Here is an 18547-nt window from a genome sequence, read left to right on the forward strand (position 1 = left end):
TTCAAAATCTGCGGACTTCTAAACGAAGTTTGTACCCTTTTTTAAAATAAATTTCCAACCCCTATTAAACGTCCTTAAGAGTTAATTTTTCAAAACGGTGAAATAGGTGTTCTATTACTTTCTGCTCTAAAATCTGCGAACTTCTAAACAAAGTTTCTACCCCTATTTAATCCTCTTAAGGGTAAATTTTCCATAAACGTTGTTAAAGAAGATCTATTATTTAGTACCAGAAAGCTAAATCCTATTTTTGCAGTCCTTGTTTCCAAATAAACGGATTTTATAATAAAATTCCATCCCCTATTAAATAACCTTAAGGGTGTATTTTCCAAAAACTGTGAAATAGGTGTCCTATTATTTTCAATCAGAAAGCCAAATAACAATTTTCATAGACTTTGCTTAAAAACCGGCGGACTTCTAAACGAAGTTTCCACCCCTATTTTACCTTCTTAAGGGTAGATTTTCCATAAACGGTGTTAAAAATGCTCTATTATTTCGAACCAGAAAGCTAAATGCTATTTTTACAATTCTTGTTTCCAAATTAACGGATTTTAAAATAAAGTTCTATTCGCTATTATTCGAAGTTAAGGGTTGATTTTCCAAAAACGGTAAAATAGGTATTGTATTATTTTTAATCAGAAAGCTGAATACCAATTTTCATAGACATTGTTTCAAAATCTGCGGACTTCCCAACAAACTTACAACCCCTATTTTACCCTCTTATGGGTAGATTTTCCATAAATGGTGTTAAAAAAGTTCTGTTGTTTCCAACAGGAAAGCCAAATGCAATTTTTTATAGTCCTTGCTTCCGAATTAACGAAGTTTGAAAAAAAATTCCAACCCCCATTTAACGACCTTAAGGGATGATTTTCCGAAAAACAATGAAATAGGTGATGTATTATTTTCTATGGAAAACCCAAATATCGATTTTCGTACAGTTTACATTAAAACTGGGGGACTTTCATACAAACTTACAACCCTTATTTAAACCAAATAAGGGTTGATTTTCCAAAAACGGTAGAGTTAAAGTTTAACTATATCTAACCAGTAAGGCAATGGCTAACTTTCATAGTGCTGGCTTTCAAACTGGCTAATTTTAAAATAAGCTGTTAACCTCTATTTTACCAACTTAAGGGTTGATTTTCCAAAAATATTGAAATAGGTGTTTAATTATTTTCCATCAAAAATCCAAATACCGATTTTCATACAGTTTACATCAAAACTGGGGAATTTTTATACAAACTTACAACCCTTATTTAACACACATAAGGGTTGATTTTTCATAAACAGTAGAATTAAAGTTCCACTATATCTAACCAGTAGAGCAATGACTAACTTTCATAGTGCTGGCTTTCAAATTGGCAAATTTTAAAATAAGCTTTCTACCCTTATTTTACCAAATTAAGGGTTGATTTTCCAAAAATGGTGAAATAGGTATTTAATTTTTTTTAATCGAAAACCCAAATACCGATTTTCATAGAGTTTACATCAAAACTGGGGGAATTCCATACAAACTTACAACCCTTATTTAACCCACATAAGGGTTGATTTTCCAAAAACGGTAGAACTAAAGTTCTATTATATCTATCCAGTAAAGCAATGGCTAACTTTCATAGTGCTGGCGTTCAAAATGGCAAAATTTAAAATAAGCTGTCAACCCCTATTTAACCACCTTTAGGGTTGATTTTCGAAAAACCCGTAGATTAGATTTTTATTAATTTAAATCAGAAAGCTAAATCCCAATTTTTATCCAGTTTGCTTTAAAACTGACGGACTTTCATACTAATTTTCAACCCCCATTTAACCCCCTTAACGGTGGAGTATCAAAAAATCCGTTCTTAGTGCGCATCTACATTATAAAATGAAACTATATTTCAAAATTCGTGATTGTAGCTTCAGTAGTTTAGTCAAAACCTTGATTAATACGTTTTGAACGTGAGTATCTTTTCGCTTTTATATATATAGATAAGCTATTGTGGATGTCTGAAACGCAGTACATTATAAGCTAATCTGGGGTCTGTTACCAATCAACAAGATGGTGAATGACTTTTATTATTATCTTCATGTCGATTTGGGTCATTTATCAGTGAATGTTGAATTCACCACGACTTCTTTAATTTACTAAAGCTCCGAGGGATACATTCCGTAAAGCTGCGAATGAGCTACTAATTAATTCTATTAAATAACATTTTTATCAATTGTTAAATTAACTATTAAAGTTATGAATTAAATTAATGAATTATGTGTGTGGCCTGCTCAATTAGTTTTGTATTTTCTTTTATGTTTCTACCTAACATAACCAATTCTATACAATACAGGAACGAATTTCCGTAAAACACAATGTGATAGTCGCTAAATTGTAAATTTGTCACTGGGCTTTATGTCACAAACAAAGTATTTTTTGACGATGGAAATGAAATTTGCGGATGGATTCTAAACGGGTAGTATTTAAACGAGTGACTGCAAAAAGTTTTGAATGACAAAAATAATGAATTTTGGTTATAGTATTACTAAGGGAGCAACTGGCTGCGAGTGACGAGAAATCAACAGAACAGCAACTTACAAACATTAATTTGAGCGACCTAATATTTTTCTAAGTGTAAACATTACGTCCTGCGTTTTATTCAATATTTAGCAAATGTTTTTTTTTTTTAATACTGAGCAGCATTTTATTTTAAATGAAGTGTTTCGAATACAAAAATCACTTTGAAAAATACTATAATAAGTAGAATATTGTGTGCTCATGTCATTGATCATGAATAAAGGTAAGGTCTGAATTCATACAGATTGGGCCCACCCGCTCGCTGGGCGCTGTCGTGCCCTGCTCGCTTCGTTTTATATTGTCTTATATGTTCCAACCTAACCTAACCAATTCAATTACAAAAACCTAATCTATCTTAATACTAAAGTTGCCTCTCTATATTTCCAGTCGCTCACTTAGTAATGTAGTCGCTCACTTAGTAATGTAGTCGCACAAGTTATTAAAACAGTATGTCACTATCAGTCGCTAAGTTTTTTTTTTTATTTGATCGTTTTATATTTTCCCACTGTAAGCAAAAACTTAGATTAATCGGATATGTGAAGTTTTTGAAACTGCACTGCGTCAAAACATTTATAATATCCAACGAATATTATAAAGGCGAAAGTTTGTGAGTATGGATGGATGTTTGTACCTTATATTAATCGGATTTGAATGAAACTTTACAGTATTACAGTCTATAAGTACACCAGTATAACCTGGAGAATACAATTCATAAAGATATGGCTATACTATACTTAGTTGTCAGAGCTATATTGATGTACCTACCATACGATGATACGTAAATTTTATATGAATGGATTAATAGTAATTCAAAAAGTGTGGTAAGGGGAACATGGTTTTTCGAGGCGATCCAGCTTAGTCCAGTTTAGTCCAGGGGTAACGGCGCATCTGTGGCCGACCTCAGGTAGGAATATGTAATCCTATCTGGGTTTGATTGCAGATGTCCATGGACGGCTGTAGCCACTTACTACAGGTGGACTGCATGCTCGTCTGCTACTCATATATTATTAAAAAAAAACTTATCTGAGACGTTCCAGTTTAGTCCTCAGGGGAGCGGCGCTTCTGTGGCCGACCTCTGTTAATTACAGATGTCCATGGGCGGCAGTAGCCACTTACCATCATGTGGACTGTATGCTCGTCGGCTACTCCTATATTATAAAACAAAGAAAAACTTGAAACAAAACGCTTTTAAACAATGACATTTAGAAGTATATCGATGCTTTTAAAATACACCGGTGAAACCTCGGTGAAACGCTGCCACCTTAGCATTTTCATATTTTTGATTGACATAATTATGTCATAAATGTCTGCATTCATCATGACGTTTTTTTATTCTGCTATTATTTAAACAAAAATAATCCAAGTCATACAGCCATCAATGTTACACTAAATTTAAATTTGATAAAAAAAGTGTTTTTTTTTTTTGTGTACAAAACCTTATTTCAATCGTGTTGGACCAATCTAGACATGACCTTAAGTAACTATGTTAAGTTTCAAATTTATAAGCCCTGTAGTTTTTTCAAAAAAGGGATGGAAAGCTTGCAAGATTTTCGAATTATAGAGGACTCGCTTCGCTCGCCCTAAATATAAGAGTAGCAGACAAGTATATAGTCCACCTGATGGTAAGTGGCTAATGCCCCCATCATACATTTATAATCAACCCCAGATAGGATTAGATATTCCTACCTGCGGTCGGCCACAGATGCGCCGCTTCCTGAGGACTAAGATAGAACGTATCGAAACAGTATATCTCCCTTATTATTAGGCATAAATAGGCAGGTGTGGCGGTTATGTTATATTGTTGGCAACTAATCGTCCCATATGTCAGGTTCCAGTCCTAGACACATGTCTCTATTTTTTCTAAATGATATGGATATTAAAAATATTGAACAGAAAAATACTGTTGGTACCTTATGGGAAAAATTCTCTTACTTGCAAGAATATGAAGTAATAAATAATAGTTAAAAAAAACTAAAAAATACGCTTTTATAAAAAATTCGACCAAAAAATGAAAAATAAATAATATTTTAAAAAACTAAAAAAATTCACTTTTTATAGAAAATCCAACTAAAAAATAGAAAATATTTTTTTTAAATTTGAATTAAGAATAGTGTAAATAAGATAAAAATATTTTTTATTGTAAAAGAAGCGTGGGGTGCATGGTGTCAATAGTTATAAATATTTTATTGATAGATATTGAGTAGAAGGATTATCGTTTTGATAATATCTTAAAAAGCACCCCACGCTTTTTTTACAATAAAAAATATTTTTATCTTATTTACACTATTCTTAATTCAAATTTAAAAAAAATATTTTCTATTTTTTAGTTGGATTTTCTATAAAAAGTGAATTTTTTTAGTTTTTTAAAATATTATTTATTTTTCATTTTTTGGTCGAATTTTTTATAAAAGCGTATTTTTTAGTTTTTTTTAACTATTATTTATTTTTAATTTTTTAGTGATTATTTTAGCGATTATTTTAACGATTATTACGTAGCGTATTATCAAATTTATCTCTCGAATCAGCATCAGCACCTTTGCTTAGCAGTGCAAAAATGAATATTGGGTCATTGTTTAACACAGCTGTATGAAGTGGTGTTTTACATTGGTGTTTATTTTTATTGTTAACGTGAAAATCCCAGAGGAGTTGTTGAATGACATCCGAATTGCCAATGCTAACTGCTTTCTTTCATAATTTATACCATATCCCAGGTCCTCTATCTTGGATAAAAGTAATCACGGAAAAAGGATGATAGAGCATCTTTTAAAAACAGGTCCTGTCAGGTCAGGTCAGGTCAGGTCAGGTCAGATAACGGGTCAGAATGTTTAAAATATTGAATTGTCATCGGTCCTTAATAAGTATGCCAAATTTCGAGTTAATCCGACGTTTTGAAGGGGGTTAAAATCATGTTCAAAGATTCCGTTACATACTAACATACCAACATACATACGTCTGAAGCTAATAAAAGCGTATTAAAAAAGCGTGTTAAAATAGTAATCTTTTTAGAGCTCTTCTTGACATCCCATAACAGTCGTGTTTTGTTTATAATTTACTGAAATAGACCATCAGACCATACATAACAGTATATCCGTACCACAGGGATGAAATTTTGAGATAATGGAGCTTCGTTTCACTACGGACGTGTGCCATTCAAATCTCATACATTCAAATATTCGGCAGGCAGATATTCGGCCACGCTGTTCAGCTGTGTACCTTTAGAGAGCACCACCTACACGCTATACAAGAGGTTATATTGTTTCAAAGTCAGGTTTCATTTTATTAGTTCCCAATACACATAGAGATAGTGATGTTACCGACGTTTCGTTCAAAATTAGGTATAGATGATGGTAATTGGTCACTCCTGGTTAAATAGACAGCTGTTTAACCCCAAAAGGATTTGAAGTCTTACCTAACGTCGACTGCAGAAGCGGTGCTATTCCTAAAAAATACGTTGGAAAAAACCGAATTAATTCTTAAAAAATAATTATTACATACCGCTGTAGGAAAACAATTTACTACTAATCTACACTATTATAATAGACAGTTAATTGCAAGTTAGACGGAAGACGGAATCTCGAATATATAAAGGAATTTGTTAACGTCGCCTAACTTTGGCATTTTGGAATGCGGTTCCGTCTCGAAAGACAGTCGTTCATTCAATACCAATGACTGAAATACCTGGCTCTTAACAAACTAAGCATTGTTCTGACTTCACTTGCCAACTTCGTAGTCGGACTCAAAGGGACAATACTTGTTCTGAGTGGGCTTCGTGTTCGTCGCAACAACAACAATTGCAACAATTCGGTATCCGCCGTGCCTCTGGCACATGCTTTTCTCACTTCCAATAAGAACGTTGCGGGGGCTTTTAATAAATAGGATTTTAATTTATATTACAAAAATATGAAAATGAGATTCTTACTTGTAACAACTTAATCTAATATTATTTAAGTAACATACAAACTACTTTTGTGAAAATTATACTCTTACAAATATTCTTCAGTTTTTATAATAATAAGACACAAGATCTACGATTTTTGAAGGTGGTAGAACCCTTTGTGGTTCGACTCCGGCGGCACCACCGCCACACCTATTCCTGTATAACAGCAGTGTTAAGCGCTGCTGTGTTCTGGTTTGAAGTTTGTGGTAAGGGAGACATACTTTTCCGAGGTGTTCCAGCTTAGTCCTCAGGGATAGCGGCGCACCTGTGACCGACCTCAAGTAGGAATCTGGGGTGATTAACGATGTCCATAGAGGGCAGTAGCCACGTACCATTAGATGCGACTGCATGCCTTTTTCATTAACCGACTTCGAAAAAGGAGGAGGTTATTATTATTACTCAATTCGACCGTATATATATATATATATTTTTTTTTATGTTTGTTCGGCGATTTTTTCGCGATGCCGCGACCGATCGACATGATTCATACACCATTGTATGCGGCTAGTTTCACAGGGGGTCCCATTTCGAGGAAATTAGAAAATTTCCGCCAGTTTTCCCGGAAAATTGGAAAAACCCGATTTCATATAAACTTGAATAAGTCGAGTATTTCTTAACCAATTTCAATTTTATTTTTTTCATATGAAAGGGTGTTTCGTTGCGGTACTTTCCTACCTTAACATTAGTACGCTCTGATGATTAGAATTTAAGTTATGGGGTGGAACTCATCATCACTACCCCTGCTTTATACATATTTTATGACAACTTACCTTCTGCCCACTCAATTCTCATGAAACTTAAAATGAACATTGAGTGTCTAGGTTATCATGATATGATGGAAAATTTGACCTTCAACTCTTCAACCCTGGTAATGCAGAAGTGCCTCCTGCCTCAACCATACAAGTTAGGCATTTGGAACTTATGGATATTTAATAAAGTCGATAAGTTGAGATATATGATGGAAAATTTGACCTTCTACTCTTCAACTCTGATAATGCAGAGGTGCCTCCTGCCTCAACCATACAAGTTAGGCATTTGATGCTTATGAATATTCAATAAGGTTGATAGGTAGAGATATATGATGGAAAATTTGACCTTCTACTCTTCAACTCTGATAATGCAGAAGTGCCTCCTGCCCCAACCATACAACTTAGGCATTTGGAGCTTACGAATATATGATAAGGTCTTTGAGTAGAGACATATGATGGAAGATATGACCTTCAATTCCTCAATCCTGATGATGCAGAGGTGCCTCCCATGTAAAGTATATAGATTAGACATTTGTTGTAATGAAGTAGCTAGACAGAGGTATATGATGAAAAATTTGACCTTCAACTCCTTAGATCTGATGATGCAGAGGTACCTCCAGCCTAAACCACATGAATAAGCCATTTAGTGCTTTCACACATATAACTATCACGCAGATAAATGTAATGTAAAAAAATGACCTTCAACTCTTTCACTCTGTTAATGCTGGTGTACTTCCAAGCTAAACCATAGGAGTTAGCCATTTTGTGCTTTCATATATGTATTAACGTCACTAAGTAGACACATAGGATGAAAATTTTGACCTTCAAGGTCTTAACCCTGATAACTTGGACCTTCAAGTCTTCAATTCTAGTGACTCATGGACACTGCTGGCCTAAACCACAGTAACTTGACAAGTACTTCTTACAAATATAAAATATGATTAATGAATACGTTGTAGTTTTTCTTAACTATTGAATTAAGGTAAATTGGACCGACTCACTCGCAGAGTTTTACCACCTAGTTTGATTTATTTACTTTTCTGTTCCTACCTAACCTAGCCAATAATGTAGTATCTTATATGAGATACTATCGTGTTTCGCCTATAGTGTTTCGTATTGAATTGGTTAGGTTAGGTTGGAACATATAAGACAATGTAAAACTAAGCGAGAAGGGCGCGGTAGCGCACTGCGAGCGGGTGGGTCCAATCCGTATGAATTCAGACCATACCTTTATTCATGATCACCTTTATACAATTTTACATAATATTAATACAAACGTTAGCATACCATCACTAAAAAGGGTGAAAAAAAAATATTTTAACAAAAAATAAAACCGACTTCTATGTCACTACAAAGTAAAAAATAATTGAAATAAATGTTGGTTTAGTACATATTTCTGACCAACATTTATTTCAATTATTTTTTACTTTGTAGTGACATAGAAGTCGGTTTTATTTTTTGTTAAAATATTTTTTTTATTTTTACAGATCTTTAAGACATTCCTTACAATGTATTTACCGTTAAAGCAAGTGATAATTAATTTTTAATTTTGGAAGTTCTTTAGAAAATCAGTCGTGGGATTCGAATCTCGGACCCCAGTCACTTACACAATACAGCTATATCAGGAAAGCATTTGGTGTAACTCATTAACTTATTAGCGAGTACCAACTAACCACGTGCAGGTGAACTACATAACTACGGACGCTAAACGACATGGTAGCACTTAGCGCTGCCACAGAGTAGTTGCAGACAGAGTTTTAAAAAAAAAAGCTTTTTACTAACGATATTTTGTGATGTAACAGTGGCGCATAAACAATTAAACGTGGTAGAACAGTTTTCTCTATTGGTAATTCTGCCTGATGTACTTAGTTTTAAGCGCTGTTGTGTTCTGATAAAGAAGATGTGGGAAGACTCAGCTGAAACGCCTCGGAATAGTATGTCTCCCTTACCTCACCCTTTAAACAGTTCTAGTTTGGTTAAAAATTTAGAGGTCTTCATCAAGAGGATCATTTTTTAACCTATCACTGTTTTACATACGCCGCTCACATACATACGAACTGACAAAACAAGTTTAATGAAAGCTTAATGAAAGCTTGTTATGAGCTTTATTATATTGAAAAAATGATGGCTCTTAAAATAAAGAAAAAGAGTTATAATTATTATGGAAAAATAGAAAAACCTACTGAGTTTCTTACCGTATCTTCTCAGTTGTGGTCGCGTTCCGATCCGGTAGTTGTTTATGAAAAAAATATTGTATTTAACTGACAATTTGTTAATGCCACCGTAGGCCTAAACTAAATAACTATATTTCATTTCATTTAAAAATAATATAAACTCTTTGTCATTAAAAATATTTTCTAGTTTTTAGTTCGATTAACAATAAAAGTGTTTTTTTAGTTTTAAAACTATTACATGGTTATTATTATTGTGTACATACTTGATACTTTGTTACAAGGCAGAAATACATATAAGTATAATTTGAACTAGTGGTAAAAGTAGGCGTACCAAGAGTGAATGTTTTATAATATAGGAGTCGCAGACGAGCATGCAGTTCACCTGATGGAAAATGACTCATGCCGCCCATGGACATCTGTAATCAATCCCAGATAGAATTAGATTCTTACCCGAGGTCAGCCCTATTCATCTGTATGCACCGCTATCTTTGAGATCTAAGCTGGAACGCCGCGGAAAAGTACCTCCCTTACCACACCAGAACACAGCAGCGCTTAACACTGTTGTTATTAGGTAGAAATAGGTGGGGCGGTGGAGCCGCCTAGGCTGCTCCACAAAAAGTTCTACCACGTACCAAAACGTATCGGTTAATACACAAATTGTTAGGAGCTATCTACACTATGATTATATGAGTAGTGTGTGTGATTTTGTGCTTGGAAACTTACATAAGACACTTAAACTTAATCTAACGAAACTCTATTAGAAACTTATAACAATTAAGATGTCGCGATTAGTTTATAATGGGACACTTATTTAAGATTGATTCTATAGACTACATCGCTTTTACTGCACCGTAGCTCAATAGAACTACTCGTAGAAGTACTTTAATAGGGTATCTCAGTCAATCCATTAGAGACAATAAGGTGCCACAAAGTAGCGATCCCAAGTGTATGTAGCATGCGTTATAAAGGACTTCAGCGGTAAAAGTAATTAGAAAATCTCACAAAAAAGCTGTTTTAACTGTTTTCTACATGAAACTTATTTCTTTGTTCTCTAATAAAAAAACCAATCCTCTTCATAATGTAATTCGCTGCTATTGTTCTACTGCTACAAATACTTTACAGGTAAGTATAGAAAAAATAGGAATAGGTTTAATGAAGCGTCCTAAAATCAAAATGAACAATATTTTATACTCTATCAGGTACTTTGAAAATAAAAAAGAACATTAACATATTTTATTTAGCATAAAGATAACATCTATGTTCCAGTTCTATTTAAAATGTAAATATTTTTTGAATAGGTCAATAAAATTCACAATTAACGCTTTCCGAACCGACATCTTCAAATTGTGCCCTCGTCGTCCAGAATGCATGAATAATAATAGACCCGCCCGCCCATACTGATACACTTCTTGAAGATAACGCGTCCACTTGCCGAAATTCCAGGTAAGTCAATAACCCGTTTAGTCAACTCTATGCCCAAACGCTCTGGGAGTCCCAGGAACATACTGGAACCTACAGCTATATCACGACGTTATTGAAGAAAAGTGGTTTTGTAATCAATATCGCATATGCTGATGCTAGTGCATATGTCATCTACGCTGCTTGGTTGACCTGCGTGGAGCATCGGCCGGAAAAGTATTTCAACACCAAGTAACACGTGCTGGCCGTCGGGTCGGTAGTAGCGCACGTGGCTGCCCCCCGCGGCAACGTGCGAAGCAATTTCTGCGTCGTAATCTTTCGTCACGTAGCATCATTTTGCCTGTAAAAATATAACTTATTTTAGGCTGTTTCGTGACGATAGTTTTATATAATTCCTTTATGTGCAAGCGCGTAGATATATTCGCGCATATTTCATTTATTACTGTTTACTTGTATAATACTTTATAAAGATTTATCTTATATATTAAATTCTCGTGTCACAATGTTAGTTACCGTACTCCTCCGAAAGGGCTTTACCGATTTCCACCAAATTTTATATGCATATTCAGTAGGTCTGAGAATCGGCTACTATCTATTTTTCATACCCCTAAGTGATAAGGGTTGTTCTCCCTTAACATTTTTTTTATTTATATGGCAACACAACGTTTTCCGGGTCAGCTAGTTTCATATAAAATTACGATCACGAAAATGAAATGAACAGACTACTTACTTATTATAACTTAAGATGATATGTTTAGGTCAATATTATTTCTATTTCGTCCTTTTAGTTAATTTAATTTCAACACACAATATAAGCATACATATTCATCATATTCATTACCATCATTATTTAAATAAAGTATAATAATGACTGACCTTGCACAAACCTTGATCTGATCTAATATTTCTTTATACGCAGGCGTTGTAAATGAATGTCCTTACTTCTGTAGTAACATTCGACAACGTTTGTCCATTAAACTTGGAGCAGACAGAGGCATGTTTCAGTGGAAATCCTTCGAACACTGGTGAGGAGTAGCAACAAGAAAAGCCGTTTTCCCAAACGACGCCAGATATTCTGCCGCTGGCGTGCAGGCACAGTGCCGATGACGTCGCTAAATATAGATCACGTATCATGAAAGATTCAAATAATTTTTTTTCTGCCATCCGCTCTCTGAAACAAGGGCGCACTGACAGACAGGAATTGATGTGGATTAAACGATTCAGACACAATTTTAATTCAAAAAGTTAAGTTATTAAGTTTGCGCATACAGGTGCGTAAAATTCGACGTTAAAGTTACTTTATATTAAAGTTTATAGATTTTAAACACCATTTAAGGGAAGAAAGCAAATAATTCAAACTTGAATATCGAAATAGTGATATCAGATGCCATGATAAGTTAGGAAACGGTCGTAGGCAAGGGGAATGATTAGTTAAAATTAACTAAATATAATTATTATGTATACCCGTTATGAATACTTAAAATTATTGAAATGTTTTTGCATACTACAAACTACAACTTTCGATCATTAGTAGACAAACTTTGGATAAATTATCAATCTACTAATTAATAACTATTAATAAAGGGTGTTGGTAAATAAACCAGTCAACCAAAAACCAATAAGTAAATATATTTGATAGTCTATATTTCTTAATTTTTTATTTAATTCTTGTCCGTCGTATATAATTTGCGAACGAAAACATGCAGACGTCAATTTTCGACTTGACTTTGATGAACATGTTATACTTACTTGTGCCTTCTCGACGTAAGAGGATGGACCACGTGTAATAGTTGAGTTTGTTCGGGTGCCAGAATTTCTCCATCTCTTCCCAGTTATCGCTCATGTCATCCTTGACCAGCCAGGTCAGGTTGGACACACCTCGGTTTCGAATTGCTTCTTTGGTGAAATACACATCAGGGAAACCATCGATGAGCCACGACGACAAAAGCTGATGAAGTAAAAAAGATATAATGTAAATACTCCTTGCGATATACGAGTATAATGACATCAAAACTAAAATACATTATATGAAAGAAAATCTTTCATTTCAAATTACGTTAATTTCTTTTAAATCTAATCAACAAGTTATATTATAAGTATTTTATACTTCTTATTTGCATTTATTATAACACCAGTTATTATAATACCGGATTGTAAAAATTTAAATCGTCTTCCTAGTACGGTTTAACAGTTAGATCGAAAAATGCCGAAAAAATCCGGTTTGATGTATGGAGACGCCCTTTAATATTCAACTTTATTTTATTTTTATTGTATTTTGTATTATTTGTTATAGCGGCCACCGTTATGCATCCTCTGTAAAAATTGCATGTGTCTATCTATTACGGTCCCGGAGTTATAGCCCTGTGACAGACGGACAGACGGACCGGCAGCGAAGTCTTAATAATAGGGTCCCGTTTTTACCCTTCGGGTACGGAACCCTCAAAACATGAAAAATAAAGATAAAGGGCCTAATATATGAGATACAGCGCCTTCGATTCAGAATGACGTATATAAAAATGTGCCTCAAGGATTTCACAGCACAAATTTCGTCACATTCATAAATCGCAGTGTAACTGGGTAGAACACGTTTCCTGCCAGAAGTGTCGGAAATTCTCAGTGCGATTCCTAAATTTAAGCGTCGCACCTCAGAGTCGTACATTCATTTGGGTTTTGAATGCACTATGCGGTTATTAAACAGCAATGTGGCTCCAGTATTACCTTAACATTTAACGTCGAAAATATTCGAAACTGATACAGTAGTTTGCCATTCATTCTATAAAGTATTTATATTAGTAGTTAGTCCATAATGTGCTACAAATGAAATTGTAATGTTTAAGGCGAAATGTCTAACATTTATAACATGTTATTCTTCGTATCTTGGGAATTACTTGTAGGTACTGAAACAGCATTAGCATGCTGCTACATACATACAGGTGTATATTTTTTTAAAGAGAAAGTCGGACTACTTTTCTTTTTGAAAATGTAATATGAATTTGTAGCATTGTAATTAATTATTTCTATTCAATTATAAGTATTGAATTGTTACTTCATAAAACTATGAACGATAATTACCAGGATATATTGAGTAGTTTGCATTCGTCCAATTAACTTTAAAATTCGTCAAAAATTAAGTAAATTTGAGTAAAAGTATAATAATAGAAGTTTTATTTCAACAATCAATAAAGAAGAGCCAACAAGTAATAATTCCCCAGAGCTCATAAACGCGGGAAATAAGAATAGTGAATGCAAATCCGTCCTTCCGCCTGTTCTTCGCCGTCGCTTCAATTTATTTCTATTGTTGTTTCACAACTGATTTGTACAAACCATTCGCGGCTCTCAAGCCGAAAACTTGAAATAAGCGTCCCTTTCTAGCCTTTAGTCTGATGATATTAAGAGCGATAGTACGTTGCGTGTGATTTTCCTTAATGCTATGCTTTGCCTTATAGATGTGTGGTTGAATTTTGTTAACGCTTTTTTGGCTATTTTAATTGGAACGACACGACACTGCATAGAACTGACACCGACAGCACAACACTAGGAGATATTTTTGCACTTTTGATCGATGCCAACACGAAGCGACATAGTAGGATTTTAACTCTGATCATACTCTACATGACTTATATTGATATGTTAACGGAAATATATGTAATCGGTCATTGTATACAATTCCTAGGAAGTGTATTTAATTCCTAAAATCGCCCGGAAATGTGTGAAATAAATTATATTAGACACATTTCCTAGGAACTCTATATCTTTCCTAAATTGCAATGTCAAACATTTAAGATATCAATGGGTCAGTCCTTTAGAATGTCATACAGGATTGGTTAGGTTAGGTTGGAATACAAAAGAAAATATAAAACCAAGCGAACAGGACGCGACAGCACCCTGCGAGCAGGTGGGTCCTATTCACGTTAATTCGGACCTAAACTATATGATTCATAGTTACAACAGAATTCATCATTAATAATTCCGGATAATCTTAAGATTTACCGTACTTCAAGCTTTGACTATAACATATTTATTATTTTGACTGTTAATTTTTATATATTTCCTAATATGACATATAATTATATACAATTCCTAGAAAATGTATACATTTCCCGGGATATGTATGTATTAAATATTTATTAAAACACAATTTTATACATTTCCTAAATAGCTTCGGAATTGTATAAATTTCCTAGGAGTTGTATACAATTCCTAAATTTCATACATTTCCGGTAACAAATACATAATACATATAAAGAATCCGGCGCGGCACCGACATGCCGTTGCTGTCGACGACGTCTCAGCGCCGGCAAGGGGATATCGGTATCGTGGTCCAGTGACACCACTGATGTCGTTGCCGTCGTCGTGCCGACGTCGTGTCGTTTTAATGAAGTTGCCTTTTGTTGTCGTGCCGTCCGTCCGAGGTAATGAAAAGGAAACATTTTGCCGCTATTAAAATCCGTGGCGTTGTATGTTTGTGGCAATAAAACCTGAGATTTACGACATTGTCAAGAGGAAATTTTACTACACAATTATTACGCCCGATTTTATTACGCTTTACCGTAACGTAACTTTTATGAAATTTAATGCCGTTAGAGATAAATTTCGAAACTTATAAAAAAAAAATACTGCATTTGTTCAATTTTTAAACGAATAGCTAACATAATAGAATTATAATAGAAGATAGTAATTGGCCAAGTGTGTTTCGAACTTGTACATGGAGGGTTCCGCACCACCGTACCGCACCACCGTTCGACTCGTATTTGGCGAACTATTTTTTAGTATTTTTTACCATAGCTGCCATAAAGGGAAATACATTGTAAGAATTTGAATTACCTAATTATAAAGCGAAAATCGCCGAAAAATAAGGCTTTCTTTTATGCCCCCCATTAATTTTCAACCTATACTTTATTTTTTATATTTGTTTTTATAGGGATAAAGCCCTGTAACAGACGGACAGACAGCGGAGCGTTATTAATAGGGTTTCATTTTTATCCTTTGGGTACGGAACCCTAAAAATCATCAGTGCTCTGTAGTCGTTTTAATAGCGGTAGCCTAGAAAAACTTGACGCCGCGATAAAAAGGAAGTTGAAATGAATGAGTAAAAACTAACAGGTTGTGTTGTCGGTTAATGAGGTTAAATAAGTAACTTTGAAAGATAATGAACTGCTCGTTGTCGCGGTCGTAGTTTGCGGTGAGGCTGGAAGGCGAAATGCAAATTTTTACTTTACCTACTCTAATTCCATTGTTCGAGTACAAGTACTTTTTTAAATTAAAACTTTACAGACGGCCGAAGTTCAGGTAGACTAGGTATATGCAAAGAACAGAATAAGTTAGTCTGAGTAGAACTTGGTGTCCCTGATGTTTACGGCACTCATTAATGTCAAAGGAAGCTTGTTTCAATTAAGAATACCAGCGGAAGACTACCAGCGGAAAAATTGTTAAATTTTGGTTTTGCTTAACTTTATTGCATGTTAATATCAAAACACGAACATGTCGGATTATTTTTTGGAACAATAAAATAAGCTGACGTATTATTTTTTGTTAGACTGAAAATAATATTAATTTTCTTTAATAATATCAAAGTTCAAAACTCTTCTCTGTCGTAACGTTTCGTCCCGTATCATATTAAAAAATATAGTTATGATAAAAGCAGATGAGAGTTTTAAAAATGTTGTAAAAAATAAACCTTTAATTATTATGATTTTTTTGAAAATATTTTTACTAAACTGAACTATGTAGTAATATAATACCCGCGAACCAATAAAAACTAGTACCTATTTGATTAACATGAAAAAGAGAAAAAAATAAAACTTCAAAATATTTTATGACAAATATTTGATGTTTGTGACTTGTGTTAAATAATATTTTAAGTGATCGTCATTAATAATAATAGTTTGTGTAAATTTAGCCAAAGCTTTTGCTATATACGATGTTTAGATCAGCACGACTGAAACTTAATATTTTGAGGAAATGCAATCGGATGTATTCTTTGTTCGGGTGCGATCCTACTTTGCCTGTGGTGCCATGTACTAAAATTTCTGCACTATCAAATGGAATGAGAGTGGCCACCGAAGAATCCGATTCCCCTCTAGCATGTGTTTCTCTGTTTGTGGATGTTGGACCAGTTTACGAAACCCCTGCAAATTATGGAATCACACATCTTATTGAACATGTCGCATTCCGAGGATTTAAATCTATGGGTAAAGCTGAATTAGAAGATTATCTCCTTTGCATCGGTGCTAAAGTATCTGTTTTAACAACCAGAGAATTTCAGGTATTCTCAGCCAAAGGCCCAGCTGAAATCGTGGGTGACTTAGTGTCGGTATTGTCAAAGATTGTCACGGAGCTAGAATTATTGAAACCTGAGATTGATATGGCTAAATGTATGATTGAGTTAGAATCAATTGACGCAGATAGAAATCCTAAGCTAGTCGTATCTGATTATTTGCATGAAACTGCGTTTCAATGTACTCCGCTGGGTAGACGTATAATAGGCCCTACAAAGACCGTAAAAAAACTAGATAAATACGAAATCGAATGTTTTATGAAAGATTTTTATTACCCCGCTAGGTTTGTATTGGCAACATCAGGTGCAGTAAGCCACGAGAATATGGTAAGCAGTGCTCAATCGTGTTTTGGTAAAATAGATACAATTATCGCTGGGAATTATTATCCACCACAACGCTTCACGGGTTCTCAAATAACTTACCGAGATGACACCATGCCATTCGTGCACGCAGCTATAGCTGTTGAAGCTCCAGGTTTTAGAAGTGCCGAATACTTAATGATGTCGGTGGCGTCTAATATACTTGATTCGTGGAATAAAAGCCAAGGCGGTGATAACAGGCATGCATCTCCTTTAGCCCGAGCCGCCGCTACGTCGAAACTCTGCGATAGCTTCGAACCCTTCTACATCGCATACAGAGATGTAGGCCTTTGGGGTATGTACATGGTATCTGAAAGGATGGACATAGAAGATATGATGATTAACGTCCTAGATAGATGGATGCATCTTTGTACCACGACTTTACTTACTGACGTGCAGAGAGCCGTAAATACGACGAAGTTGGAACTTGCGAAAAATATTGAAGGTTCAGTGAAGTCCTGTTATGATATCGGAATGCAAGTGTTGTACAGTTGCGAACGAAGAAGTTTACCACACACGTACCAAGCATTGACACGGGCTAGTGATAAAAATATAAAGAAACTAGCAAGTACATACATTTACGATAAATGCCCGGTGGTTTCTGCTGTGGGACCAACAGAAGGTGTTCCGGAGTACACAAGAACCAGAGCAGGAATGTACTGGCTAAGATTTTAATAAAATTAAGTTATGACTTTGGCCTTTAATGTATTGTAGGTATTTATCTCAGTAACTTTTAGATAGATATATAGATAGATAGATAGATAGATATTCTTTGTTGCACACTTCAACAGAACATAACAATGATATACAATTATATAGTTAATCGTATGCAATAGGCGGCCTTATCGCTAAGCAGCGATCTCTTCCAGTTTTTTCTTTAGCCTTTATTCTTTGCATATGGAAGCTATTACCCAAATTGCTAAATATTCAATTAAACAGTAAAATTAATTAAAGAGGAGAGTATAGGATTTAATTGAATTCAAAGGGTTACAAACTAGAAGCGAAATGTCTAATTAATTAATGTTTTATTTATCGTAAATATTACGTCCACTATTCAAACATATCTCAACAGCTCACATTTACATTATGTAT

The 18547-nt window shown here is 34.5% G+C and overlaps 1 protein-coding gene across 1 annotated transcript; it reads left to right on the top strand.

Annotated features, from left to right (window-relative positions):
- The first annotated feature begins 16643 nt into the window (after nucleotides 1-16643).
- Nucleotides 16644-18170, top strand: LOC140743116 (cytochrome b-c1 complex subunit 1, mitochondrial). Its single transcript, XM_083058991.1, has one exon. It carries the CDS (start codon nucleotides 16739-16741, stop codon nucleotides 18128-18130), a length of 1392 nt encoding a protein of 463 aa, XP_082915117.1. The 5' UTR covers nucleotides 16644-16738; the 3' UTR covers nucleotides 18131-18170.
- Nucleotides 18171-18547: the final 377 nt, after the last annotated feature.

The sequence above is a fragment of the Epargyreus clarus genome, unplaced genomic scaffold (assembly GCF_041222505.1).
Source record: "Epargyreus clarus isolate Ecla_fem2 unplaced genomic scaffold, WU_Ecla_fem_2.2 ptg000007l, whole genome shotgun sequence".
NCBI classification, from domain to species: domain Eukaryota; kingdom Metazoa; phylum Arthropoda; class Insecta; order Lepidoptera; family Hesperiidae; genus Epargyreus; species Epargyreus clarus.

Coding starts and splice junctions, on each gene's coding strand:
- LOC140743116 (XM_083058991.1), top strand. CDS start 16,739: ATGTTTAGATCAGCACGACTGAAACTTAATATTTTGAGGAAATGCAAT.